Source organism: Podarcis pityusensis (assembly GCF_964106645.2).
Source record: "Podarcis pityusensis genome assembly, chromosome: 1".
In the NCBI taxonomy this organism is placed as follows: Eukaryota; Metazoa; Chordata; class Lepidosauria; order Squamata; family Lacertidae; genus Podarcis; species Podarcis pityusensis.
The window spans coordinates 79,418,767-79,446,693 of NC_138028.1; the positions used below are offsets into that span (position 1 = coordinate 79,418,767).

Genomic DNA, 27,927 nt, shown 5'->3' on the forward strand with positions numbered 1-27,927 from the left:
CACAGTTGACCACTGCTGAAAACCATCCGTGATTGGGCTTCACACCCTCCTCCATTGGAGAGACAAACAGTGGCAGCAACGGGAGCTGCAGGGGTTGTATCACGTGGTTCCACAGCAGTGGGGGTAATAAAGGGGTTATCCTACTGTTGCTGACAGAAGCTGGTTTTCAACTGCATGAGCAGTCAAGGCCATACCAACTTTTGTTCACTAGCCACATCTGATTCCCACCCCCCACCCCGGCATGGGGACACCAAGCATGTGACCGTGAATTCCCATAGATGTTTGGAATCATTCCTCTCCCGCACAAAGAGCGAACATAAACCACCTATTTGAAGAGAATATTCCCCTTTTAAGTACATGGCAGCTGCACAGGATGTACCCCCCCCCAACACTTCTCAGTGCATCAGTTGTGACCTGGGACAGCTCCTCATCCAGCTGCAACATGTTTTTGTACTTGTTTAATGAATGCAGATTTATTGTTAGTCTTATGTTGTGCACTGCCATATTTTCTTAATGTCGGTGCTATAGAAAGTTTTGCAAATAAGTAAATAAAACAGCTGACTGCCTCTGGAAGAAAATATGCCCAACTTTGTCATCTCTACTAAGTTGCATGAGACGGAAAAATATTGGAATCTCCACTAAGAGAGATCTATGCATGGACACAGCCTTCCACTGGAGTAACCAGGCTTCTTCTTCTCCCCCCCCCCAAAAAAAATGGCTCTGTGTGGATCAGGACAAATACAGGGGGAGGAGAGGGGGGCATCGTTCCATTGGGTAAGCTGAAATGCATTCCTGATGGAACAATCATCTTAACACAACCTTGAGTTCCTCCCCTTTTCTTTTCATGTGAATTCTCAGTTGCCGCTGAACACTGGTTACATCTGAACATCTAAAATGAAATGGCTTGAAGAAACAAACCTGAGAATTATTATTTTTTTAATTCACAGAATAATCATCACCACTCCATATATAAACAGTTGCTGAAGATGGCAGCTTTTCTTCACCCTCAGCAAACCATTAAGATTTCTGGCACCAGGTCTACAAAATGCAACTGAAGTTACAAGAAAAAAAGTATATACATGTAAAATACATTATGAAGTATTTAAAAATAATGGCATTTACATTTTGAGAGAAATTTCCATCCATTGCCCAGTATTCGTGGGCAGATGCTGAGGGTCCCAGTGTCTTACAAGGGTCCACTCCCTCAAGTCCCCTGTGGCTGCACCTCGCTGCTATCCGTTTGCTCACTCAGCCATCCAGTTGGGCAAGTGACATTGAGCCAAGGAACAGCAGCAGCTATTACCACTCACTAACTGCCCTCTCCCAAAAGTGGCAATGAATACTGTTCCTCCTCTTTCACCCAGCCAGTTCCTTTGCTTGCCAACCTCCAGCCCTATGGGAAAGTGAGCAGGAAGCAGCAATGGCGCGCGTGTGTGTCCTACCTTAAATATCTTGCCCAAGGAACCCCAAACTGTGGAGCAAACAATTGTACAAGGTTTGTACTTTTGGGGAGGAGGCCCTCATTGAGGCAGGATTGTTTCAGTTCTCTTATGTGTATGAGCGTGTATATAAAACAAGCAGCGGTTCCTTGCAGTACCTCCATGGCTGGTGGAAAGTTGCTTAACAGAACAGGAAGCACATACATAGATTCCTCAAAGGAAAAGGAAAAGGGCTTTTTATGTTCTAGTACGACATGTCATTTTAGGGGGTGAAATTTAATTTTGGCAAATTAAAGTTTCCATTTGATGAAGAAGCACATAAACTGCTTTTTTTTGGGGGGGGGGTAATTTTACTGTCTGTCGCAAAGGGCAGCTAGGCAAGTAACTATGTACTGCTAATCAAGTCGCAGCATGTGAAATACTGTGTATTTTGTGAAAACTACAGTAGCCGCCATTTTCAGTGACTGATGGGGATGTGAGATTTCTGTGGCTGTGAGAGGTTGGAAACCTGGATGAAGGTGGTGTAGGTGGCTGCAATGTATGTGAATCATCACCCCCTTTCCTAGAAAATCCAATCTATATACCACTGCAAGTACATTTTACAGTTCCCATGACAGGTTCAGCAGAATCCATTAATAACAGACGGTATCAGAAAGGATGCTATGCACTTTTCCAGTGGCTGGAATACAGTTGTATAAAACAATGCCAGATATCTAAAGCTGCTCTCATGAGGATTAGCTTTTCTGACCTCTTCAACAGGAAAATTTACTGAAGACACATGCAAACAATCATCCTTTAAATTAAAATCTTTTTTGAATATTCTCTATCGCTAGCAAATAAAAAAATCTTCCAGCTAACAGCCTTCACCTGTGGAAACAGACATAGACTCTAATTTAGAATTTGCTTCTTAGAAATTTCAATTGAGATAGGTATAACTGCCCCCCCCCCCGACCCATGAGACAAACCAGAATAGCATTTGACTGTGAAAGCAAACCACTTTAGCAGTCAATCCAACAATAGTTCTGCTAGGCTACTTAAAAGAGGGAAAGGAAATTTTTAGTCCTGGCTCCTTTAAAAAGTCAAGCATCCTGAGAGAATTTTAAGCCTTTGTTTTGAACATATGCCTGGATTTGTGATTGGGGCTTTGAAGAGATTTTTATTTCACACTTACTCATTCTCTTGAGATCACTGCAGGGTGCCCCATGGAACAGTGTTGATTTAGGATTTAGAAACTGCAGGGAGAGGGAGAGTCAAGCTCCTAACCCAGGTGGCAGCTATTGAGCTGACAATGCCACAAATCTAAGAAAGTGTTTATTTTAGTAACCTTGGATAAAAACGAAAGAGTTCTGTTCCATTTTAAGTAGATTCAATGCCCACTTTTGAAATAAAACACAGGAATAGATTTGTACCACCGCAAAAGGCCTAGGGCAGGGATAGCCCAGTTGGTGCCCTTCTGATGTTCTGGACTACAACTTTCAAGCTCTGGCTATAGAGCTGATGGGAGTTGTAGTCCACAACTTCTAGCGGCGTCCAGATCTTGGAAACCTCCAGTATCATCTAGTTCTGGCTTCATTGTATTTGCACCTGTAGCTGTACTCCTCTCACCACGCCCACCTCATATACTCTGATTCCATTTCCTGCTTGTACACAGCTATTAGTCAACAGCAGAGTACCATATCATTTTACAATACAAAATGTAATTATAAAGCCACACAAGCTGACTTTAAAAATGCTTAGTTTGGATCTGAGAGTCAAATGGGTTTCAAGAGGGAGCTATGTTCTCAGGCTTGTTGGGTGAAGGCAGTTCCTTTTGTTGTCAGAAAGAAGCAAAAGATGGCCCTGGGGTTTTGCTGAAGAGCAGGCAGATATGTTTATTATTTTCAGATCTATGGAGAACCCCTCAAGCTGCAACTAAAATATCTGTGTTTGCAACGCACAGAGCTTCTCTGAGTTGCCTACACAGAAGTCAGTGAAGGAAGCAGGAGGCAAACAGAATGCTATTTTCCAGTGTTGAACGGTAGAATGGAAGCCTTTGTGGAACAAGTTGGTCATCTTTCCTTCCAGAACAGCAAGTGCCTACAAGTATATTAGCATGACAATGGATGCAGCCTTAAAAGAGGAAGAAATAACTAATTTGGGTCAGGGCCATAGCTCAGTGACACAACATATGCTCTGCAAGCAGAAGGTTCCAGGTTTGATCCCTGGTTTCTCCAGTTAAATAAAGAGCAGGAAATGAACACGATGGACCAAGCTGAGATACTGGAGAGTTGGCTGCTGGTTAAGACAAATAGTACTTGGCTGGTTCGACCATTCCCCTAAAGCAGCTTCTTATGTTCCTACTTCAAGAAAGAAAAATCTGCCGGAAAGGAGGAAAGATTTGAAAGTGCTCCCTGCTGTGACATCTACACACCAATAAAAAGTCAGTTATCTGAATACTGATGATACTAACTACACAGGAAGATTGGTGGTGGGAGAAGCTGTCTTATGGCACACTCGATGGGCTTCTGGTCACTAACAGTGCAATCCTATGCACGTTTACTCAAAAGTAAGTCCTACAGTCCTCAGTGGGCCTCACTTCTAGGAAAGTGTGCATTGTTTTGCAGCCTGAAGCTCCACGATTCCATGAACTTCCCTATTCTGTGACCTCAGTGGTTCCTGCCATGAAGTCACATGGCACTGCTGCTCAGTGTAAACAGAACTCTCTTCTAACCAAACCTTTAATCAGCCACTTGCAACATGTTCTTCTATTGATCCTGACTGTACTGTATAGAAAACTGGTGGGGCCACTGGCCTTGGTCCATTATGGAAAAAGGTCAGGTGCCTAAACCATTATGCTGATGGACAGGAATGAGCAATAACATACTAGCAAGAGCCGGGAAGATGAGAACACATCTTAATCAGCCTTTTGCAAAACTTGTTGTAGATCCCACCACCCCTCCTTCCAACAAGGCTGACTCAACAAGACTCCGCTGGTGCAGAGCTCCGCATCAAGAGTCCAGCCTTGGCAAGGGCATCCACTTTTCCTTGCTTTCTTGGGTGCCCAAAAAGAATAATCAGACCATGCAACCAAAGGAACATTCACAGCTGCCTTTCCACCAGGATTTAGAAGACTAATCTCTACAAGGAGAAAATGTAGCGCATCAGCCTTAGCTATGGAATCTGCTGCCACAAGATGTGGTGATGGCAACCAGCAAAGAAGGCTTTAAAATTCACAGGGGGTAGGTCTATCAATGGCTATTGGTCATAATGGCTAAATGGAACTTCCAGCTATAGAGATAGTATACTTCTGTATACAAATTGCCAGAGCTGGAAACAGGGAAGGGGGCAGATTATTGCCTTCATATCCTGCTGGTGAGCCTCCCAGAAGCATCTGTGTGGCTCCTGTTCAGAGCAGGATACTGGACTAGGTGGACCTTTGGTCTGACCAAGTCGGGTTGGTCTTATGTACTGCTGTACCACAAAGCTGGTCTAGGGTCACCCTGTGACCTTCCTGCCTTTAAAGGTAGTTAGGGGAAAACAACAGCTTTCCTAACAATGCACAGGTCTCTGGACTTGCCAGTTCACCAGCTCTGCACACTCTCCATTGCCAACTCCAGCTGGTCCCTGCGAAAACTGCCCATCATTTCACAATGGCCTGTGCAGAAGTTCATTCCGGGATGTAGTCCCTGAAGGAATTGAAGCTCAGGCTCCTGCCACCCGAGGCCAGAGTTGAGTTGGCATGAATCTTTGGGATCTTTTCCATTAGTTTAGACACTGCTCGCCTCTTGAAGGACCCTGGGGAAAAATGACCTTGCTTCATCAGCTCATTGTATAAAGTGTTGAAAACCACCACCGTCTCCTCATAGCTGTCCCTGGTAGAGATCTCGTAGAAAGGATGCTTCAGGGCCTTGGAGAGGTTCTCCCCATCCTCAGAGGACACCATGCGGTCAAACTGCAGGTCCTTCTTGTTTCCGACAATCACGACGGGCGGCTCTCCACTCGCGCTGCTCCGCTTTGGGCTGGAATGGATGTGGTTGATGAGGAAGCAGAGCCTCATGACTTCGTCAAAGCTGCACCTGTCAGTGACAGAGTAAACCACAGCAAAGCCATCTCCCCACTTTATCTTCTCTTCAATTTGTAGAGAGTCCTCCTCCTAGGACAGAGAGACCAATCGCAAATCTGTATAAGCACGGCACCTTCTTTGCAAAGAGCTCACAACATCTGTACACAATGACCAATGGTGGTTATGTACCCCCTTTCCGGTCACTGGTTCTCCTCTGCAGATTGCACCATTCCCCACCCAGCCCACTTGACAGTTGTTCGGTGGTCATTCAGGTCCCAGATTTGGTCAGCCACAATTCATCTACTTTGGCCAATAGAGAGAGAGAGAGAGAGAGAGAATGAAATTATAAACTCACAAGTGGGACCTGCAACAAAAGGTTGTAATGTGAAGAACTTCTGTTCAAGTCTCCAGCTATTCCATTCCACGGCCCCAACAACAATCAATCACCTTTCTATGCCCAATAGGCATCCTCAGCCATCATGGGCTGTTGGGTGTTTTCCCCTAAAGTTTGTTGTGCTTCTGCAAGCCTCAGAGTTCCCCTGGGCTTGCCAAGACCTCCCCCTACATGCAAAGCAGATGCTCTGTAACTGAGCTCCCACCCTTCCCTAACAGTCCATGCTACATTCTGTCTGTGTCTTTAAAATGGGACAAGTTAGATTTAAATTCAAATGTGCAATGTTGCTCAGGAAGGGAGAGCAGTACAGTTGTGTCTAAAAGTAACTTACTTGGAAACAGACATTATTGGTGAAATAATGTAGGCATTTATTTATTGTATGAGGACATACTACCATTTTATAATGGCATTGTGATTTGCTGTTATTTTTATTGATTATAGATTAGTAATTCTTTATTGTAATTGGTAAGTGTAAACTGTTTGATTATTGTTTGCTGATGTTTAATTTTACTGTTTACTATTAAAGTCTAATGGATTATTGAATATTGCTTTATTTGATATAAGTTGTTTATTTTAAAGTTATTCTGATTTTTTTTATATTGGATCAGATTGTTTCTATAAATGTTTGATGTTTTATTATGTTTTTATTTGTGTTGGAAGCTGCCCAGATGGGCAGAGTATGTATGTATGTATGTATGTATGTATGTATGAATAAATAAATAAATAAATAAATAGATGATAGATAGATGACAGATAGATAGATAGATAGATAGATGATAGATAGATAGATAGATAGATAGATAGATAGATAGATAGATAATGTCTTTTTTCCAGTAACATGTTGAGACTTTGCCAAAGTAGAGATTTGAATCTAGATCTTCCTGGTCATAGTCCAACACTCTAACCATGTAACCAGCACATTGGCTCCTTTTTATCGGAATAAAAGTTACAGCAACTATGTGAGATCAGTCAGTATAATTCCAGTAGAGGGGTCAAGGCTAAGAGACACTGGCTGGACAGTAAGTTCACAACTAACACAAATTTGGTCTGGGGATTTCCAGGCTCATTGTGCACCCTTTTAGCCACTACACTGTTTACATCTCAGAAACATATTTCTTAGGGCACTCTCTTTCTTAGGGCTGGGGAAACCCAGCCAGGTGGGATTACTTACCCTTTAACGCAATTTAACTGCCCACTTCATTTACAGAATGAAAGTAGGTACGGGGACATCCAGCTTCCACCTCCACTGTTTTATTATTAGTTTATGTTTCAGCATGAGACCAATGGTTCATCTTAGCACAGCATCCTGTTCAGCACAGCAACCAACCAGATGCCTCTGAGGTTTTTAATGGCTGGAAATGTTTGCTTTTGCTTTGCATCTGTCTTTTTATATAGTTTGATTCTATTTTGGATTTGTTTATCTTGTCTAAGCCACGTTGAAGGCTTTTGGACATAAAAGAAACCTAAAAATACTGATTAAAAAGACAACAGCAAAGTAAGACTTGAAGGGAAGGTAAGAGCCCTTTCCTGCTACTGTTTCCCAGTAACTGGTATTCAGAGGCATGGTGCCTCTAGAAGCAGAATATAAAAGGACCCCTGACCATTAAGTCCAGTTGTGACCAACTCTGGGGTTGCGGCGCTCATCTCGCTTTATTGGCCGAGGGAGCCGGCGTACAGCTTCTGGGTCATGTGGCCAGCATGACTAAGCCGCTTTTGGCGAACCAGAGCAGCGCACGGAAACGCCGTTTACCTTTACCCGCCGGAGCGGTACCTATTTATCTACTTGCACTTTGACATGCTTTCGAACTGCTAGGTTGGCAGAATATAGCCATTATGAATAATAGCCATTGTTAAGTCTCATTCTCTGTGAATTTGTCCAATTTCCCTTTAAAGCCATCTAAGTTGGTGGCTGTCAAAACATATTGTGCCTGTGAATTCCTTAAGTTATCTCTGCACTGGGGAAATAAGTGCTTCCTTTTGTTTGTCCTGAATCTCTTGCCATTCCGCTTTACTGGATGGCCCCAGGTTCTGATATTATCAGAAAGAGAGACAAAATGTCTCTACTGACTTTGTCCACAACAGCCATAATTATATGGATCTCTGTCATGTCTCCCCTTCACTTGCCTTTCCTCTCTCTAAGATAAACAACCTCAAACTTTATGGCCCCAAATTTTATAGCCCAAGCCCTCTGGGAAATTTTGGTGGCTTTTTTCTGGCCCCTTCCCAGTCCCCTTGTTTTGAGATATAGTGACCAGAACCTTACCTGTCCTGCTGTATCAAGAATTTCAAAATGCACCATCTCTCCATCAATGACAGCTGTGTGCCTATAAATCATCTCTGTGGAACATAAAACATGTATGAGAAATCCGCTGGCATATGCGCAGATCAGAATTAAAAATAAAAGCTAGAAGTAAGCTGAGTGGAGAGTGCTCTCTTCCTTTGTCTGCCCTCCTGATTCTGCTCACAAGCAAGTACACAGCCCAGCATGAAAATCCCCCTACACGTATTGCGCTGCCGAGAAATCTTATGCACCTGTATTTTTTTATTAAGCTCATCATTAATTTTTATATACCACCTTTCTATTCGAGAACTTCCAGTGCAGTTTACAATCAAAATATAAAACTCAAGAAAACACCACAGCCCGCTATTGAACAGATAAAGTCAGACGGCAAAACTCTTCAAACCCAATAATTTATTTATTTTTAAAGGATTTTGGTGGGCATCAGGTGAGCCTTCCAAAGGAGACAGCTCCACAAGTGGGGTGCCAAAACAGAAGAGCCCCTTCCCAAATGCCCCCTGCCTCACCTCAGACACAACAAGGGCTCTCAGAGAAGGGTGGGATGTAGAAGGAGAGAGGAACTAAAAGTGTGAGGATCCAGAAGGAGAGATGAAAAGTAGATTGGGGTGTGCATGTGCAAATGGACAGAGAAGTTTGTAGTATGCAGGCTGTTACCTGCAATGGCAGCTGGCCACACTGTGACTGTGGACAGAAATATAGCCCATCATCACTGAAAGTTCATTATGAGCCCAGCCTCCTGTTTGCAGTGTGAGCTAAAGCTTCAAAATGGAGAAATTCTGGGACTAGTCTTGGTGGGGTGGGGGAAGGACCATGAAGGTAAAGGGAACTTTGCCAGTGAATTAAAATGAAAGCACACCAGTTGTTCTGGCAAAACTCAGCCCAAGGAAGGCAGAAAAGGCCACCTATTGAACAAAAGATGCCCTGAATGGCAGCTGTGCACACCAACATATTTCTTCCCAAACACCTTCTTCTCACCTTGAAACCTCATATGCCCTCTAACTATGAAATGTCCAGGCTCCCACAAGCCTTATTAAGTCATCTTGGCCTCGAGGGCCATTCTTCTCCTGCTCAAGATCTATGTGTTGATAAAGGAGCCTGTCCATATGCACTGTGGATTAAAGGGTGGGGACGTGCCATATATTGTCTAGTCACATTGTGAGGAGAATAATACACCCAAAGACAGGCAATTATGCCTCTCTGTCAAAAGGAAAAGATTAAAGGTGATTCTCTCTCTCCCTCTGCTCACCCTCCCCACCCACAGCCCTCTCTGAATTCTACAGATCAGCCAAATTTGTGCACAGTGAATTCTGTGACATGCTGTGCAATCCTATGTATGCTTGCTTGCAAGTAATCCTCACTGTGTTCAATAAGGGCTTATTTCCTTAAAAAAAAAAAAAAAGAGTGTGCATAGGATTTCAACCCAGCCCAAAAATAAAAAATGCTGAAAAGACAAGACAGAAATGGCAAGTTGCTTTTCAGCTGTGAGGGGCGGAAAACTCTGAAGAAAAAGAAGAAAACACCAACAAACCTTTTTAGTAACCATTCAGGAAGCTGCAACCCACATGATGTTATTCCCACACCATCCTCAAAAGGCCAGATGGACTAACAGCATAATCTCTAAATATGTAACTCCAAATGGAGGTGTTTATGTTGCTATTACAACAACACAGCAGGAAGCCTTACTGAGGGCTCCAGTATCCCAAACTAGTTCCTGTTAGTTCTTCAACCCAACACTTCACAAATCACTCCATCTCTTTTCAGAGTTATCAGCTTCCAGTTGTGTCCAAGGCAGGCTTCTTTGCCTTGTTGAAAATGCAGTAATTTCAGGACACATGCATGTTATCTAGGTACCTGATCTGAAGAGTCTGGAGGTTGGGGGAGGGATAGCTCTTGCTTTTGTGCAGAATACCTCCACCACCAAAGAAAACAAAAATGAGGAAATGTAGGACTGAACAGGTATTAATCTAATTTTCCATGAGTTGCTCCCAAATTGACAATTGGGGTGTGGTGGGGGGTGGGATCCCTTGCAGATGAGAGACTGTCAGCCTCTCTAGGCTAAATGACAACATGTACATAATGACCTAAATTTTCAAAATGACTAGTGAATTGGAGGCAAAGTAGGCTTTCTGGGGAACTATGAAAGGATTTTCAGATGGTGCTTTGCTCTATTATTATATTCAAAGAACAGACACTCAGCCCAGCGGAGATTCAGCTTGATTGGTCCAATATCAAGGCATTTTCTAGAATGTAATTGCTTGGTAAATGGAGCAAGATGGCAATGGAGAAATGAACAAAGTGCTAGGTTCTCTTTGCACTAAACCTTCAGCTCATCACCATAGCATCTTGTCCAATCGTTGACATTATTTTCACCAAGTAGAGAGTCCATTGTTGCTGTATGAAAGTAGCAGCACTAGTTAGCTTCCCCGATTCCATCATAAGAATATAGGCTGCTGCCTTATAATGAGCCAGACCATCTAGCACAGTATTATCTAACACCGACTGGCACCAAATTTTCAGGTTCTCAGACAAAAGTCTTTCCCAACCATACCTGGAGATTGGACCTGGAACCTGTTGGATGCAAAGCATGTGCACTATCATTAAACTATCAGCCTCACCACTTCCTTCAAACAGTTTGTATTTGAGAGCTAAATGGCAATTGTTCTTGGTGCTTGGTGCTCTCCAAAATAGTAATAATAATAATAATAAACCATCTACCACCACTCTGAATCAGTACAAGAGACATAAGCCAGAAGCGAGACTTACCTAGAGTAGGGTCATAATCACCAATAAATCGCTTAGTGATGAATCTCACTGTCAAAGCTTCATTGGAAAAAGGAAAAGGAAACATGATTAATGGAATAAACCAATACAGAAATAACAATAGTCTACAGCAGCCTCCCACAACCTGATGACCTCCAAAGGTTTTAGACTACCATCCCCCTCAACCAGCATGATTCGTTGTTGTCAGGGATGGCATCTAGAGGACACCCAGTTGGGAAAGCCTCACCTAGAGAATATCAAAGCACACATGACCAAGGAACCGATCAGTGGGTGAGTCTTAAGGACAAGACATATGACTGTTGGCGGGAGGTTTTGGGGAAAACAAATGAAGATAATGAAAGGGGTGCACTTCCAGGTGATGGGCTGGAATAAACAAATGCATTCTCTCTCTCTCTCTCTCTCTCTCTCTCTCTCACACACACACACAGAGAGAGAGAGAGATGCACTTTCTTAGAAGCTTCCCACATGAAAACTGAAGTGGAATTTACTTTTGAACAAAGTCCTGTGAGCTTATACAACTCCAAAACACACATAGTGTCACAATGAGCATTTCAATGAGCATTTACTTCGGAAGTAAGCAGGTAGAGGCAGCAAGGTGGTGGACAGAAAAGGCACCAAAGGACCTGTAAGTGCCAGATTTCCTGGGCTCCAAACTTTCTTTTGAGCAGCTTGGAATATTGCTAAGCACAAGAAGCACAATGGTGGCTCATTCTCCAAAACTCAGGAACAGTCAGGGGTGGAATGCGGTGGGCAGAAAGGAATGTGTGAGTGCTATAAGGGGAGCCATGTGGAGGCTCACTGCACAGTTCAATCCAGTGCTCCCACATCCTTTAATCTGGAGCTCTTCCAGGAACAGCGTGTAGAGGTTAATCCTGACATTGGATCTGCCAACCAGTGTTTCTTAAAGCACATGAAGGGAAGTAGCCATCATTCTCTCTCTCAGAGACAATATTGTCTCTCTCACAGAGACAATAATATGCAAGAATGAGCCATGCCTCTTCTCAAAAAGCTAGCAAAAGCCTTCTCTGTAACCCACCCAACACCTAAAATTAAAATATGGAAGTGTGGCCTCAGAAGCAGCAAAACACCAAGCCGAGACAAATAACATCAGGGTGGGGAAGGGGGTACAAGTCGAAGCCTGCAGTGAAGATACAGCATACCCTCTCAAAATGAGGGTGGGAAGAGTATTTTGAATGAGGGCGAGAATGGACAAGGCAAAGTTGTCAGTGCAGGAAACCGCCTTGACTGCACGTAGCCTGCAGCCCTTCTCTTCCCTGCTCTGCAAGCTAACCAGATGCCTTTGACAGCGAACATGCCACACTCGTGACACACACACACACACCCCACAGCCTTTATGCCTGGGAATCTGTACCCATCACTCTGGGGAGAACAGGAGGAGATATTTTGGTTTGACCCTTTGCTTGTCCCCGAGGGAGTTTGCCTTCTTTCCTACTACACAATAGAAGAGTGAGTCATGAAAACTTAAGGTCTTCTTTCCATCATTATAGCTGGGTAGGCAGAGGGAGCAAAAATAAAACCATTTGGAGATAATTTTTATTTTCTCATGTGCACCCACTCTCTGGTCTGTCTAAAAAGAGTGTGATGTGGGATCATCTTATACACCAGGGTAATGGAAAACCTTTCATCTGGGATACCTTGCTTGCCCCTAAATTTCAAATCCCTTTTGTGCTGGATTAATTTGGTGCAAAAGGCATCTGCTGAAGCAGTAATTTGGCCCAATAGGGTCCTTAAAACATTGTGGTTCTCTAGTCTTTCTGCTATTGTCTTATCTCCCAGCATATAAGAGATTCAAAGCTATAAAATCTAATTAAAAGTATAAAATGTAAGTAACTTACAAAGGAAATAAGCACTGGACCCATCAGAATAACAGTTTCCATACACTCTTTTTTTAAAGAAGGGGAAAAAAGGACACCATAATTTGCACATAATTTGCCTTGTGTGGGCAGCTTTAGTAATCAGGAGTCCTTTCATATTCCATATAGCTCATTCTTCTAAGTTTAGGGGTAAGGAAAAAAGTAAACACACACCACAGACCAAACTATCACTTACAGCCAGGGAGAACACAAAGGACTGGATTATCCAAGCACTGGTTATCCTTCCAAGTACACATTCAGAGAACTCTGTACAGAACAGCCAGCCAGCCGGAGGGAAGAGTTGCAGACAAAGATAACACACAGGGTTGGGAGGTTAAAGAATGTAGGTGGTTTTGGCAGAGGCTGAGAGAGGCAGAAAAAGAGATGGGTGGGCTCCTGTTTGTGAAAGGGAGATGTGGTTATAGCCCAAACGAAGCACAAACTCTGTGGGTCCCCATCATTTAGGGAGTAACTTTAGAAATAAGGTTCCCATAATGAAAGAGCTATGGTAGCTGCACGGTGTTTGTTTCTGAGCCAAGGACAACAGAGCCTGGAAATTCAATTGAGAAAATGCTAATAGGACCCAAAAGCATGTTAAGATCTTGCACGCCCTCGTATTTTAAGGTCCTTCTATACACAGACAAGATCAGTTGCCAGCAGAGGTCTACTTAGATGGCATACAATCTGCTTCATTCACACATCAGGTTTGGACAGTAATAGCTTGGGATGGAGCTTTTCCAGTAGCAGTCCCAAAGCTTTGCATCCTCCGTCCCACAGAGGTTATGCAACTGCTTACATTGCTGTCCTTTTGGAAAGGTTGTAAGACTTCTTGTTTCGTCGAGTTTTTTTGGTCAGTTGAGGTTCAACGTTTCCTGCTCAATAAACCCTTGTTCATTAAGCGAGGAGAAAGCGCTGGGGCTGTATGCTTCCCCCCACTCCTCATAATCATCCTCCAGGATAAAGCTGTGGCTTTGGATCCTAGTTAGTAAGTCAATATTAAAACACAGTCCCCCCATTTAAGACATGACGAGACTAGGATCACATCATCCAAGTCAGTGGAGGAGGTCAGGATGCAAAGGAGGAGTGTACAGACCAGACAGCTGTTCCTGGCTTACAAAACCATGGTTTAGGGAGCCAGGAATGTTATACAGTGCATCTGAAAAGGCCATACATGTTTATTATATGTTTTAACGTTGTTATTAATGCTTTTGTCTTTCAGAGGATTTTTTTGTAAACTGCTTTGGTGTTTTTGAAAAAGTGGTATAAAGATGTTTCACTAATTATATATATATATACAGTATATATTTAAAAAGCCCCACAAGATGTAGCAATAGCCACCACCTTGCATAGCTTTAAAATGAGTTTAGACAATTTTTTAAAGCCGGGATGTCAAGCGTAGGAGGCACAAGAAGGGTGAGTGCCATTGTGCTCATGTCCTGCTTTTGTGCACCCCATTAGCATTAGGTTGGCCACTATGAAAACAGGATGGTGAATTAGATGGGCCACTGGGCTAATTCAGCAGGGCTACTCTTAATATTTTTAGGGCTCATGTCTTGTTCAATTTCAAAACTTTTCTGCAGGTGGAAATATCATTGGTTTTATCCCAAATGTCCAAAGGCACATAAAAAAAAAGGTGGTGATGGTTATTACGCTCTCCTCATGCAGCTGGCCCTGCCCTTAGGTAGAGGGAAGCAGCTGCCCCAGGGAGGTGACTTTTGAGTGTCGTGGAAGGGCAGAAAATTGTTAACAAAGCACTGGCTGTTACTCTTGTTATTCCTCAAAACTGTGTTGCCAGGGAGGGGGAGAGGTGCTTGTGGGACAGCCACTTGTGGGACTTTCTGCCTCAAGTACCAAAATAACCCAGCTGGCCTTGGATACCACACATCTTACCTAGGGTGGATGAGCAGGACACAATTTGTCACAATACCACGGACTACCACAGGTAGAGATATTAAGGGGATGTACTGGATGGACTCAGCAGATTGACATTTTCTCCACAAAAAGAAAAGAAAAAGGAACACAACAGCCTCAGGAAATGTCAGGACATGTCAATCTGCTGTCCTTTCTAGGTAGCACAGAGCAACACCAGCAACAATTCCTCACAAAAGTTGCCAAAGGTTCTTTTTGTGAACCCAAGAATGCATAATGTACTGTAATGGGTTTTATTTATTGTTTTATTACTGCATTTGTTATGATTAGTGGATTCTACAGCACCCTAAAATCCAAAATGGAAGACAGGCAGCATAAATTTGTTGTTGTTTTTAAAAGTAAATATGAAACTGGCTGGAAGGAAGTGACTCATCACCAGATTAATCTTTCTTCCATCCAGAACACCGTGTCATACATCTGCATATATAGCTCAATATTTAACATGATCCTCTCCACAGATAAGAAATGTGCAGTCACGAATTCATTACCAGAGAAATTGGTGCTAACACATCATGTGAAAAGATACATTAAAAATCAGGGCAGCAAGGGGCATACATCACCGTTACCAATTCACACATATCACTGGGTTTGTTTGTTTGTAAAAAAAGCCGTAATAGATGTTGGCTTAAGCAAGATTTCTTATTAAGAATGAGACATAAATCTGTATCCGTGATTGCACTCATCTATGAAGCAGCTACAGGTATGGGGAGCCAATGGGCAGGAACAAACATCTTGCCTTGCCCAGGAATACCTGCAGGAGCTTTTCCTTCAGGACTTTGGGTTTGAGGGGATCTTGGTGACGTGCCCTCTAATAAGCCTTCTCACCTGTAAGGCTGGGCTCTGGCAGAAGCTCTAGTAGCCAGTCCAATCAGCATCAAGCAGCTGAGTCTGCAAGCTGCCATTTTAAACAGAGTTATGTGGCACAGTGGGCACTGACCGAAATCAGACAGTGCTGACCTAAAGAACTGGATTTTTCATTTTCTAAACATTTCATTTCTAATATATACAAAAATACATGGTAAAACCAATATATAATATCAGGGCCGGCTTAATAATGAGCCACGGTGAGGCAGGTGCCTCAGCGACAGGATGGGAGGGGCGGCAGATTTGGATCAATTCAAGATGCTACACAGCACTTGGCAGACTTTGCACACATAAACAGTGACAGGATGGGCACTAGGACCCAGGAGCAACCTGGAGTCTATCAAGGAGAGGATTGGTTGACCACTAAACAAGGTCCAGGACATGCCCAGCAGAGTGGCAGCTAAAGTGACTAATAGTTAAGCATCTGCTCAGGCAGTCTGCTGGCATGAGGAGGCTGCAGGCAGCGCCTTCCCAGCCAGGGGAGCTTCTCTGAGCTCCGTTTACTTCTCATATTGTCTTTTATTGTTTTGAATTCTATGGAAATGCAATGTATAAGAAGTAAACAAAGCAATCAAATGAAAATGAAAATCAAACAGCAAAGCACATTACGATTGCTACAACAGACAGAAATGTTATTAAGTGGTCCATAAAGACCCTCAGCAATTTTCAAGTGGTCCTTGGGGAGGTGGAAAGTTTGGGATGTTTGGGACTGTGGGGGCTCTCAATTTTGGAGGGCCTTTGAAACATGCTTTTAAATACTACATGGAATTCATTGTTGAACATGGAAAAGGGGCTGATCTGTTGAGAAGGGTTAAAAACATTGTCAAGCTGGAGTTACCACGAGCAAGAGACAAGGGAAAATACAGTTACAAATATGAAGAAGAGCCGCGGAAGGGTCATGGAAGAGACTTGAGGGCCTCGGACATAAGGTTGCCAGGTTAATGGGCTAGATTGAAGTGAATAAGGACTGACAAAACCCGGAACCAGGAGGAAGGGACGCTGGATGAAGATTGGATCTGTTTATACCTCTTTTTTCTACTATTAGAACTGTTTTATAAAATTGATGAATGATAGGAAAATGTTGGAATGAAAATACTTGGCTTTAGCAAAGATGTTTAAAGAATTATGAAAGAATATTATGATTATGAGAAGTTGGTAAGGATAAGATTTAAGTTTTAAGTGTTAAGGTTTATTTTATTATAGAAAGATAAGGTCAAGGATTTGCTGGGATAATTTAATAACTAGGATACAAAGAAAGGGAGGAGGAGGAGGTCTAAGAAAGAAGGTAATGACAGTTAAGGATTTGAAAATAATGAATTTGTTTTTAAATGTTTTTAAAGTTTTGTGATTTTTGCACTCTTCTTTTTTTCTGTCATTTTTTTCTCATTTGGAATTTTTTCTTATAACTATTTTTATTCTTTGTATTCTCTTCCGCTTCTATTTTTATTTTTTATTTTTTGTAACATTCTGAAAATCTCAATAAATTTCTTTAAAAAAAAAGAAAAAAGAAAGAAAGTTTGGGACCCACTGCCCTAAAGAACTGACCCACCACCAAGAATGGCCAATCATGTATCATCAATTGTGTTTCTGCCCTTCTCACTTTATGTGCTTGCTGAAGGTAATATGCTTTCCCCCCGGCTTTAGTGGTAGAAGTGGGATTTCATGGGTAACATTTGAACAGAGATTTTGAATTTATGTTTCTCCTCACAAATTCCAAAGTTATAAGTGAGAAATATGATTCATGCAGCAGCAACAAGAACACCCCTTGAAACCAGACAGCCCAAACTTGGTATTTGTTTTTAGCATTTGCAAAAAAAGTAATTTATTTATGCTTACTCTGTTTTGCCCTCCAACGGGAAGGCCCATGGAGACTAACAATAAAACATACATTAAAAATGTGCAAATAAACTACGCGGTGAATAAAAATATTGAACACAATGTGACATTGCAAGAAATTGAATACATTTGCTGCGCTTTCATGACAGCTGCCTGAAGCAGCTGCTTCACTCTGCCTAACGGTAAGGCTGGGCCCTGGGGGAAGTTCTGGATCAAGAGACAGCCCCAATGGCAAGCTGCGTGCTCTAAGAAGTCAATTTGGAAGGGAGGCTGCAGATATTCACCTGGTGGTGGAAACTAGATAAAGGGGAGCCCCCAAACCCCTCATTCCCCACTATTGCATCACCACAATATTCTGCCCTATAGAAAGGTATATATTCAGTCTTGACTGTATGACAGAGCAAAAAGAGGACTCAAAGGAAAACATCAGGGTGAGGAGGGTCAGGCTTAGTTCGAAAGCAATTTCTAGAAATAGCTATGAAATGACAACCCATGGAGTGCCATATTACAGGTGAGTAAAGCAACAAAATGCAGCAGCCTGTAATTACTTGCATCTTTTAAGGATTTCACTGGCAAAGGGGAAGACAGTGGAACAAATCAATCTAGAGTTCTGGGAAGTGCCTGCTTCGATAGCAGGAACTGGGCAGACTCCCAAAGCTAAAGTGCATGGGTCTATATTAAGAACCCAATTAAACAGATTAAAAATGTCAAGGGGGGAAAACACACAACAACAGAAGGCCCTATTACAAGGAAGGAGTCAAGGCCAGAGAGGCGGAGGTTGACACGGAGACCAGGCCCAACTATTCATCTTGAACATGAGCAGAATTTGCTGCAGGTAACATTTAAAGAAAGTGTGGTGTGGGCGCTGATGGATAAACCAAAGACTTAATGGTTTTAGAGGCAGATCAAGCTGGGGTGCCTTTATAAAATGAGGAGCCTTTACAGAGTAGATTAGCTTTGGTGAGTTACTTCTGTTCCCTTCATCCTACTCTCAAGAGCTCCAGGCAGGTGAAAAAAAACACCTTAAAAATATAATAAATCCAACTATCTAAGTTATATCCTATTACCAAGAGCCTCATAATAAACGAAAGCCTGTTGAAAGAGATCCTTGTGGTTAGATCAAACTAGTGCCCTTAGGGTTGCCAAGTTGCAACTTGGAGCTTCTTCTGCTCACCCTCCCCACCTGCACCCCATCCTTGTACTTCTCCAAACAAAGGTCTGGTCATGTCAGACTCTTATGCACACGGTTAAGCAAATCCAATGATTCTGGGAAAAGTGTCGAGAGAGAGAGGGTTTCTGCAGCAAAATAAGTCCTGCTTCTGGAACTAATGGAGAAGATTCAAAGGCCCACTGGCAGGGCTCCTTGAAACTTGCTTGCCAAGACAGGTAGGGCCAAGGCAGGCCCACCCATGAGGCAGGGTGAAGCAGCTGCCTCAGGTGGCAGAAATGGAAGAGGCTACCCACACACCAGCCCTTGCAAAGTTTGCCCCACCCTGCCCCCACCCACACATGGCAGTGCGTCTTTAGAAGACAGCTTTGAAGACTGAAAGCATATTTTACTAGGAGTCAAATGCACTAACAGTTATTAAAAACTGTTAGATAGAAATTTGTTACAAGATAACATGCCATTTAAAAGCTACTTACAAGTCCAGTCTTTATGTATGACTAAACCTTTTCAGCTAGAGCATTTATTGGCTAGACCAGGCTTCCTCAACCTCGGCCCTCCAGATGTTTTGAGACTACAGTTCAAATCATCCCTGACCGCTGGTCCTGCTAGCTAGGGATCATGGGAGTTGTAGGCCAAAAATATCTGGATGGCCGAGGTTGAGGAAGCCTGGGCTAGACAATGCAGTGATGCCATTTGACCGAAAACTGGGTAGCCCTGCGCACCTATCAAATTTCACTTGTGGAGCCAAAAAGGTTACCCACCCCTACACTAGCATTTTTATAGGGAACAGCTGATCCGACTGATGTCTCCGCTCCACAGATCAAAGCATCCTGCATGGTGGTGAAATTCATATAGAGAGAACCTCAGTTCTGCCTGTAGTTTAATCAATGAGATTGAGAAAAAAGTTTTTAAGTGGGAAAGTTGTAATTGGGTCAATATTTTGAAGTAAGAGCAAATCCTTTTCCACTTGAGTTACTCTGAAAGCTTTAGATTTACAGTTCATAATCTAGTCTTTATTTTTGCTTGTCTGTAAACAAGGTCTCCAGGTGGCTTGCAATTACAAAACTGACAATAAAACATCTATAAAATCAAGTGGTGTTAAGCAGCAGGTTGCTTTTATCCTGGAGTTTCCGTAAATGTTCATCATGCATCGCACCTCTTTCCTACATCATAAATGACCAGGTGAATCAGGCCTCCATCTCAGTAAAATAAGGTATGAGCAGAGACTCGCACTCTCCCCACGGCTCCTAGACAATCCAATTCTATGCTCCAGCCATGAGAAAGGCTTATTCCACATTTCTAGACAGCCTGTCTAAGTGTAAATTGCCACAACCAGTACTGGTTTTAGAAAGTCTTAGTATTTTTCTCTCTCTACCACTACAAGCTACAATTCAAACAAATGTCAGGACAGGGGCGTAGCTGAGTGAAAGAGTACGTGCTTGGCATGCAGTAGGTCCTACTCTCAATCCTTGGCATCTCAGTTAAATTTATCTGTGATGGGAAGGCAAAGAAAGATCTCTAGCTGAGACCCTGGAAAGATACTGCCAAACACAGTAGATCATATTGGGCAAGATCATCGGTCAAACACCTTTTCAGACCTTCACCTTTAGTCCAAACATGCATTTTGGAAACCACTTCCTGATTATTATTGGGGGAGGGGCATGTATTTGTATGGTAGTGCTGCAGATGTTGTGATCCACCTTATGGATCCACCTATGGTTCGGTAATGATCCCCAAGGGGCATGGGCATAGCCAAGGGGGGTGAAGGGGCAGCTGCCCCCCAGATCAAGTAAAACAGTAGAAATACTTAACTTGACCAATCCCATCAGTTCCGCCCTCCCCAACAAAAATCCTGGCTACGCCCATGCCAAGGGGCAAGTGGGAGTTGGAATCCACAAGTTCCCCATTCCTGGGTTGAAATCATAAAGAGTAACTGATTTACACTGCTAAAATTGACTGGTGAGAATGTCCAGGTCAACCACACTTCTCCGCTTCCTAAATTCTTTGGGATTTTCTACTTCTTAATTTTTCAAACATTCTAGATTTCCCCCTTGACTAAAGTATCTGCAGATCCACCCCATACATTTAAAGTGAATCCAATGCACATATAAAGCACAAGGCTTGCCCCCAGAGAATCTTGGAACTGTAGTTTCCCCTTCATACAATTCCAAGTACCTTTAACAAACTACCATTCTTGGGATTCTTTGGGGGAAGTAATTGAATGAGCTACATGTTCAAGTGACAATAGTAGCAACTGCACTTGCCGTCTGCTATTTATTTTTTTGAAAGATCTCACTTGCAATTACTCAATAGTAAGAACTTTTATGCAGAAGAGTCTGTTCAATGCTGCAAGCAAGCAGCTGGGCAGGCGATGAGAATACACACAGTGGCTCTACCCATGAGGAACCTCTTGCTGATTCAGGACTTTATGACGTTCAATGTGGTTTATGGGAGCAATGCAATGTCTAGCTTCTTTCTGTGAAATTCCTTTTTACTCTCCTAGTCTAAAAGTTCAACGACTGCAACTCCTAGGGAGACATGCTTCAACACTTGTGTACAGTATATGCAATATGGGGATTTGCAAAGGTGAATAGAGTACGTGCTGTGGATTGCCTCCCTTAGCGGTGAGCAGCGCACGCTGCTGTTGCCAAATTATCTGTTTGGATTGCCTTTTAAAACAAAATTACTGATCACTCCCATTACTGAAACCCATATTGGCTGTGAGTCCAGGAAGACCTGCTCCCTGCCTTGCTGGCATTTTCCATGTGGACTGGGAGGGCCAGCTACAAAAGCTGAGGCCACTGAAGGGGGGTTTGTAGGTGGGGGGGGGGTTGTTGCTGTTATTAATTTTTTGTATCTTTACTTTATATCTGCTTATGATTTACATAGAAATTGTTCAGTTTGGTTGTTTACTTTTTGATGTTTTATTTTTGTTTTGTTGTTTGTAATTATGTAATCCTTCAAATATTGTAAGCTGCTTTGACCATAGTTTTAACAGGCATACAAATCAAATGACTGACTGGCTGATTAAAATGAGCCTTCTTCCCATATTTATATACTGATATCAAAATACAGAGCTCAGCTAAAATGTTAACTATAATTGATAAGGATAAAATGCAGTTGAAAAGGTGTAAGTATAAACCCTGCAGAAGGGTTTATGAAACCATGTAACTATTTGATGAAGATTATTCACCATGGGACGTGGGTGGCGCTGTGGTCTAAACCACAGAGCCTAGGACTTGCCGATCAGAAGGTCGACGGTTCGAATCCCTGCGACGGGGTGAGCTCCCGTTGCTCGGTCGCTGCTCCTGCCAACCTAGCAGTTCGAAAGCACGTCAAAGTGCAAGTAGATAAATAGGTACCACTCCGGTGGGAAGGTAAACGGCGTTTCCGTGCGCTGCTCTGGTTCGCCAGAAGCGGCTTAGTCATGCCGGCCACATGACCCGGAAGCTGTACGCCGGCTCCCTCGGCAAATAAAGCAAGATGTGTGCCGCAACCCCAGAGTTGGCCATGACTGGACCTAATGGTCAGGGGTCCCTTTACCTTTACTATTGTGAAAATATTTGAAAAATGTAATAAAAAATTACACCACCAAAAAGGTTAACTTTAATTGTTCAACTTTTTTTCAAGCTTTCCTAATTAAAGCCAACAATTACTGTTGCTGTGTGGGTTCACTGTACTTGTTTTACATGCATGTATGCTCCAAGTAACTGTCACAGACAACAGATTTTGCATTGCATTGTTATTTGATTCCAACACCTGCTCTCCCCTCCCCCCGTACCCTTTACACCAATGTATAAGCACCTATCCACTGAGGATTGCATCTGATGAAATTGACTCTAATCCACAAAATCTTAAGCCATAATAAATATGTTGATCTCCAGGTTGCCAGAAGTTATTTCTGTTGCAACAGACTAACATGACCACCCCTCTGAAAGTTCCAAATTAAAGTGGCACATTTTCATTTACATCAAAGAAAGTAACCTGCTATTCAACTTCTGGCACTCTATGGGGAAGCGGACAATTTTATTAGGGCATCTTCAGCCGAAGCACTGAAACCTGCATTGGCTATGATTAGGGAAACCACATTGCATCTGCAGTGAATTGTGAAGTTTCCTTCCTTCCTGAAGCAAGGGAAATTAATCGGAAAGGAGCACTCTTTGAAACCTAACACTGGAAACCTGGTTGTATTTTCAGCCTCAGCATGTTTTCCCAGTTTCATCAGGAAATCTTATATATACTAGTTTAAAACTTCATGATGCCTGTATCTTCCGTGCCACACTCAGGGGTTATCTGCTGCTCAAGGATGGGGAGAGCTGTCAACAATAAAATGTTGGCAAACTGGGCCATCCTTAGGACAGATGTGAAAGGTCCCTTCAGCTGATCAAATCTTCACACAGGATGAGGAACACAAGGGGCTACTTGCTGTTGGGAAGGGAAAGAATGAACTTTTCAGGGGGCTTTGGAGACCTAGACACTGTAGGCCAGGAAACCAAGGGGGTAGCAAAACAAATAAAGCTGAGGAGGCAGGCAGTGGCAGACCCACATTTTGGGGGTCCTGAAACTCGAACTGTCATGGGAGCCCCTTTACAACCAGCAACAAGGTCTGGCTAACCACTGCTATCTTCTTCAACATCTGGGGTTGTTCCATGACAGATCATCACACCTTTACAACATCCGTGCAACTGATTCTCCAACTTTATATATTGATTATATATATATATAATCAATTTGAGTCATGCCACTCAAATTGGGTCTGCTAGACCCAAATGTTTTAAGCAGTGCGGACTAAAGTTGCTTTAGTTGCTTTGCTGGGGCCCCTCTAGGATTAGCCAAATCTAATTTGGCTACCAACTTAGCCTAACCAACAGAGCTAATTTCACAGGGCATTGCAGCGAGTAGGCACTGAAGGAGAAGCCCCATCACACATGTCTTGCGCTGATGGGACTCGCTAGCTGAATTCCACCCTTTGGTGTGGACACATTCCTATAGGGCTGCTTAATTTAACATCATTGCTTTGACAACTAGTGGAAATCTAAGCCTGCCATTATAAGTGACTCCTTTGAGGTAGCAGTTGGAAAGAGAAAAGGCCCTGTTAAAGATTAAAGAGACAACCTGTACTTGAACCTCACTTTTTAGCCCGCAACAAATGTCCACAATGGGAATCTCAGAATAACAATATATGTATCATTTTAATAATACTTTGAGTGCTCAAGTAACTTCACCATGCTCCTGAGCTGACTCAGCCCCCACAATTTCCCCCGTGCCAGCTATTTGTGAAACAGAAATCAGCTATGTTGCAGTCAAACTGTGCAACACACACATCCATTGTGTCTGGATCCTTTGCCAAGCAGCATGAAAAGCAACAGAAGTGGAGTCCTCTTGTGCAGCCTCTGGATGAAGAGAAATACTATACTCACCAGGGGAAACTGTGGGGTGGCATTTTCAGAAATAAGTGTTTTGATTACATACATAGTATAAGGTGGAGGGTGCCTGGGAAAAATACAAACCTGCTACAAAAGAGCAAATGTTAATGACAAAGCCTTAGGTGATACTTCTTTTTGGAATGAAGTTCTAGGAAAACAGTACAGAGAGATTCTCTGCATCGTCATGTTATGTTAGCTTTGTTCATCTTAGAAACTCACCCAAGTGATGGAGGACTAGGAGAGGGGCTGGCTGTGGCTGAGGACATCCTAATGAACATGAAATTAAATAGGATATAAACTGGCATGCCCAGGGCAAGAGCCTTCTTCAAGGGTTAGACATTGCCCTTTTGCCAATACTGGTGATCTGAATGGTGAGAGTTAATTTGTTTTAGTCCAGAGGAAACAAACCAAACATGTATTGATGATGTCATGTATCGTCTTGCATTTTCTTTGTTCTTGTTAACATGCTATGTTGTCTTTTACTGAGCAACGCTGGCAGCCACAAGCATTTAACTCATCTCTTGATAGGGGAGGGGTATTGTGAGTTTGGCTGGATTGAGCCCTGTGCATGAGTACTCAGGAAGAAGACTTTTTTTTCAATTGCTTGTGGGTTATTTTCCTGAACAGGAACCAGCCAGTTTATGGATTCTGACTGGATGCCAACAATGGACAGGCACAGAAGGATGAAGAGGAAAAGAGCCACTGAGAGTTTCTAGCTAGAGTTAGGGCCAAACTACATAGGATATTAGTAGTTTAACATAAGCTTGCTTACCCTAGCTGCTGTTACTTTGGAGTTACAGCAGCTGGGAATCCTTATCTAAAGAGGTGCTCCTGATCCAGATCCCATCACCTACTTGGCTGCTATTTGCCCACTGGTTTTGTTTGCAGTAAACATCACATTCAATGACAAAAAGCAGCCAGGAGGGAGCAATTTCCAGGAGAACACAAGTGCAGGGTCTTCATCTAAACTAAGAGCACGCTCAGGATGGAGGCATTGCGGTTTCTTTTTCCTCCAAAATGAAAGCACTGAAGTCTTATGTAGCTTTTCCTAGTTATCTGAAAAACTGGAAGTGCACAGATCTCTGAGAATCTGCTATGCCTCTGGGAATCTGCTATTTGTTTTCAGGAGTCTGCTTGCTTTCAACTATACTCTGGTTGTACATTTGTAAATAAAGCATATATTGCAAAGGCATCATATGTCTCCAGTGCTCTTTTATCCAAAGAAATTACACCCCAGAACATCCCACTGCACAGGGAAATGTGCAACATGCCTATATGGGTCTGTTGAAACAACCATCTAGCGGCGAATTGTTTGTGTGTGGTGGGGGTAGGGGATGGGATTTCAATGTCCTTTCAACCTGCAAAGGATCTTGATGTTTTATTTATTTTATTTATTAAATTTATATACCGCCCTTTCATCACAAGATCTCAAGGCAGTTCACAGAATAAAATACAAGGTAAAAACACAAGTGAATAGTTAAAACAGAAACAACAAAACAATAACCCTTGCTTCCCACAGACACATTTAAAAGGCTGTAGAATATTAATCAGCCAAAGGCCTGGTTGAAGAAGAATATTTTCACTTGGCACCTAAAATATATATAATAAAGGCGCCAGGCAAACCCCCCAGGGGAGAGCATTCCACAAATGGGGAGCCACTACAGAAAAGGCCTGTTTTCGTGTTGCCACCCTCACATGGAGGAGGCACACGAAGAAGAGCCTCAGATGATGAACAAAGAGGGACAGTATTGCGATATTGAGGTCCTGAGCTGTTTGATCCTCTGAATGAAAAAGCTGCTTTGTAAATGCCCTTCCTTTTGATCTCCTCCCATGTTTGAACACATGAAAGAAGCTGAAGGAGGCATTTTCCTCTACTTCTTTCACACATCATTTTACAACTTTCTCGATGTCAACAAGGGGTGGGGGCACATTTTGTAGGAAGTACTCTGAGAACAATTAAGTTAAGTCAGAATGTCCCATTTCAATTCCCTCCTTGGTTATAAAACTCAACGGGTGGGCTTAAGCATGCCATAGGTCTCTTATCCTAACTTCATGGAGAACCAGGGCAGCGCAGCAGATAAGAGTGTCTGACTTTGCCCAATCCCTGTCTCATCATGAAGCACATATGGCTTTGGGCCATCCTACCCAACAGGGTTGTTGTTTAGGAAGACACGGCATATATGCTTCCCTGAACCAAGGGTGCTATCAAGGCATGGCTTTGAGACAGACGTCCAGGACCCCACTCAGCACAATGAGCAGAAGCCTCCAGCCCCGAATGCAGCAGGACTGGCTTGTCACATTTTGAAGTAATGCACATCATTGTCTAAAGAGGTTGTGGTACATGAAACCATTAAGTCCGCAGTCTAAAACAACACAGCTGCACCACCGCCCTGCACTCCCCTGGGGATCAGTGGGATTAAATGACAAAAGTAATTAAAGCAAGAAATGCAAGGCAATATGCACACTAAGCCAAACTGTAGCCCACTACTGGGCAATTTCTGGTGGGCTATCTGAGGTTTCCCTGTCACTGGGAGCCTGGTAAAGATGGCTGGATGAGGTGAGCAGCACAGTGGCAGTCCTACACAAACCAATTACTCCTTGACTGTTAAAACAGATGTTGACTAGCTGATTTTGCTTTGCAAGTTTAACATATATATCAACTGACGCCTGGGGAGTCTATCTGAGGCATGGAGAGCCTGCGACCCTCCAAATCAGCCTTTGCCAACCTAGTGCCTTCCAGGTGGTCCTTCACCAGGTACCGAGCTGAGAATCGGAGCAGGGGAAGTGGGAAGAAGGGCGAGCGGCCATGTCTTCTACTCTCTTTCCCCTACTGGCTCGGGCAGGTCCACAGGGGTTCAAGGGGCCACACTTTGCGGGGAAACGTCCGCGGAACCCCCACGTCTGTGTGACGGGTGGGGCTGCCCCGTCGAGGCGTTAGAAGTGTTCGTAAATGACAAGGGACCCTCTTTTCCAGCAACAAATTCTGTTTGCAAGCGGGGAGTTTAACTTCTAGAGGGGAAGGATGAGAGAGCGGCAGCGGGACCCTCCCTGCTTTTTGCGGCTCAGTTTGGGGACTGTTGAGATTATTTTTTAAGGTGTTTGGGGGGGGAAAGGAGGGCTTGTCTCAGAGACAGCGCCTTTTGTAGATCCGAGACCCAGGAAGAAGATCTTAGCCGAGCCGGAAAGTTTCTTCTTGGCGCTAATGGCGGGAGCGCAGCCTGCAGGGGACGATTTCTACGGGTTGGAAAGAGAGCGCTGCCGGCCGGCCCTCCACGTGGAGACGGAAGGGACGCGGGTTACCCACCCCGAGAGGGAAGGATCGGCGCTCGAGTGGCGAAACGTCCCCCCTGCCCCCTGTGCTTAAGGACAGCCGCACCCACGGGAGTGGACGGGACGGTACCTGTTTTGCCCACGGCGCCCTGTCCCAGCACCACGAGCCTCAGGGTCCGCGCAGAGCTCAGGCTGACGGATCGGCGCAAGGGCCGAGGGAAGCTCATGGCGAAGCCGGCGCGATCTTCGCGGATCAGTCGCCGCGATCTCCGCGCGCCTCGTCGGCTCCAGCTCCGCCGCGCCACTGCCCGGGCGAGCGCGCAGCAGTCCCGGTGGCGGCTCTCGCAAGAGCGCAGCGGCGAGCTCCGCCCAGGAGGGGGCTGGGGTGCGCCGCCGCTCGCTCCTCCCGGGGTCGCACAAGCGCCAAGTGCGAGAGAGGGAGACGCGGGCGGGGGGGGGGGAGAGTCCCCGCGGTCCCAGCCAGACCACGAGGTTGAACCCGCAGACAAGCCGCAAGCCTCAGAAAACCCCAGAGGCCCTGGCCGCACTCCCGCCCCGGGCAGGAGGAAACGGAGGGGCTGCCGGCCGGATCTCTCCTGCTCCCT

General features: G+C 43.8%; 1 protein-coding gene across 1 annotated transcript; it reads right to left on the bottom strand.

The window, feature by feature from the left end:
- Positions 1-919: 919 nt before the first annotated feature.
- Positions 920-27,666, bottom strand: LOC308480839 (ras-related and estrogen-regulated growth inhibitor-like). The gene is made up of 4 exons (XM_081012737.1): positions 27,453-27,666; positions 10,938-10,994; positions 8,139-8,212; positions 920-5,571 (listed from the first exon to the last, which is right to left on the bottom strand). Exons 1-4 carry the CDS (start codon positions 27,547-27,549, stop codon positions 5,086-5,088), a joined length of 714 nt encoding a protein of 237 aa, XP_080868863.1. The 5' UTR covers positions 27,550-27,666; the 3' UTR covers positions 920-5,085.
- Between the last annotated feature and the right edge of the window lie 261 nt (positions 27,667-27,927).

Coding starts and splice junctions, on each gene's coding strand:
- LOC308480839 (XM_081012737.1), bottom strand. CDS start 27,549: ATGAGCTTCCCTCGGCCCTTGCGCCGATCCGTCAGCCTGAGCTCTGCG. Junction 10,995..27,452: donor GGGCGCCGTGGGCAAAACAG/GTACCGTCCCGT, acceptor TTTCCAATGAAG/CTTTGACAGTGAGATTCATC. Junction 5,572..8,138: donor TTCTTGATACAGCAGGACAG/GTAAGGTTCTGG, acceptor TCTCTGTCCTAG/GAGGAGGACTCTCTACAAAT.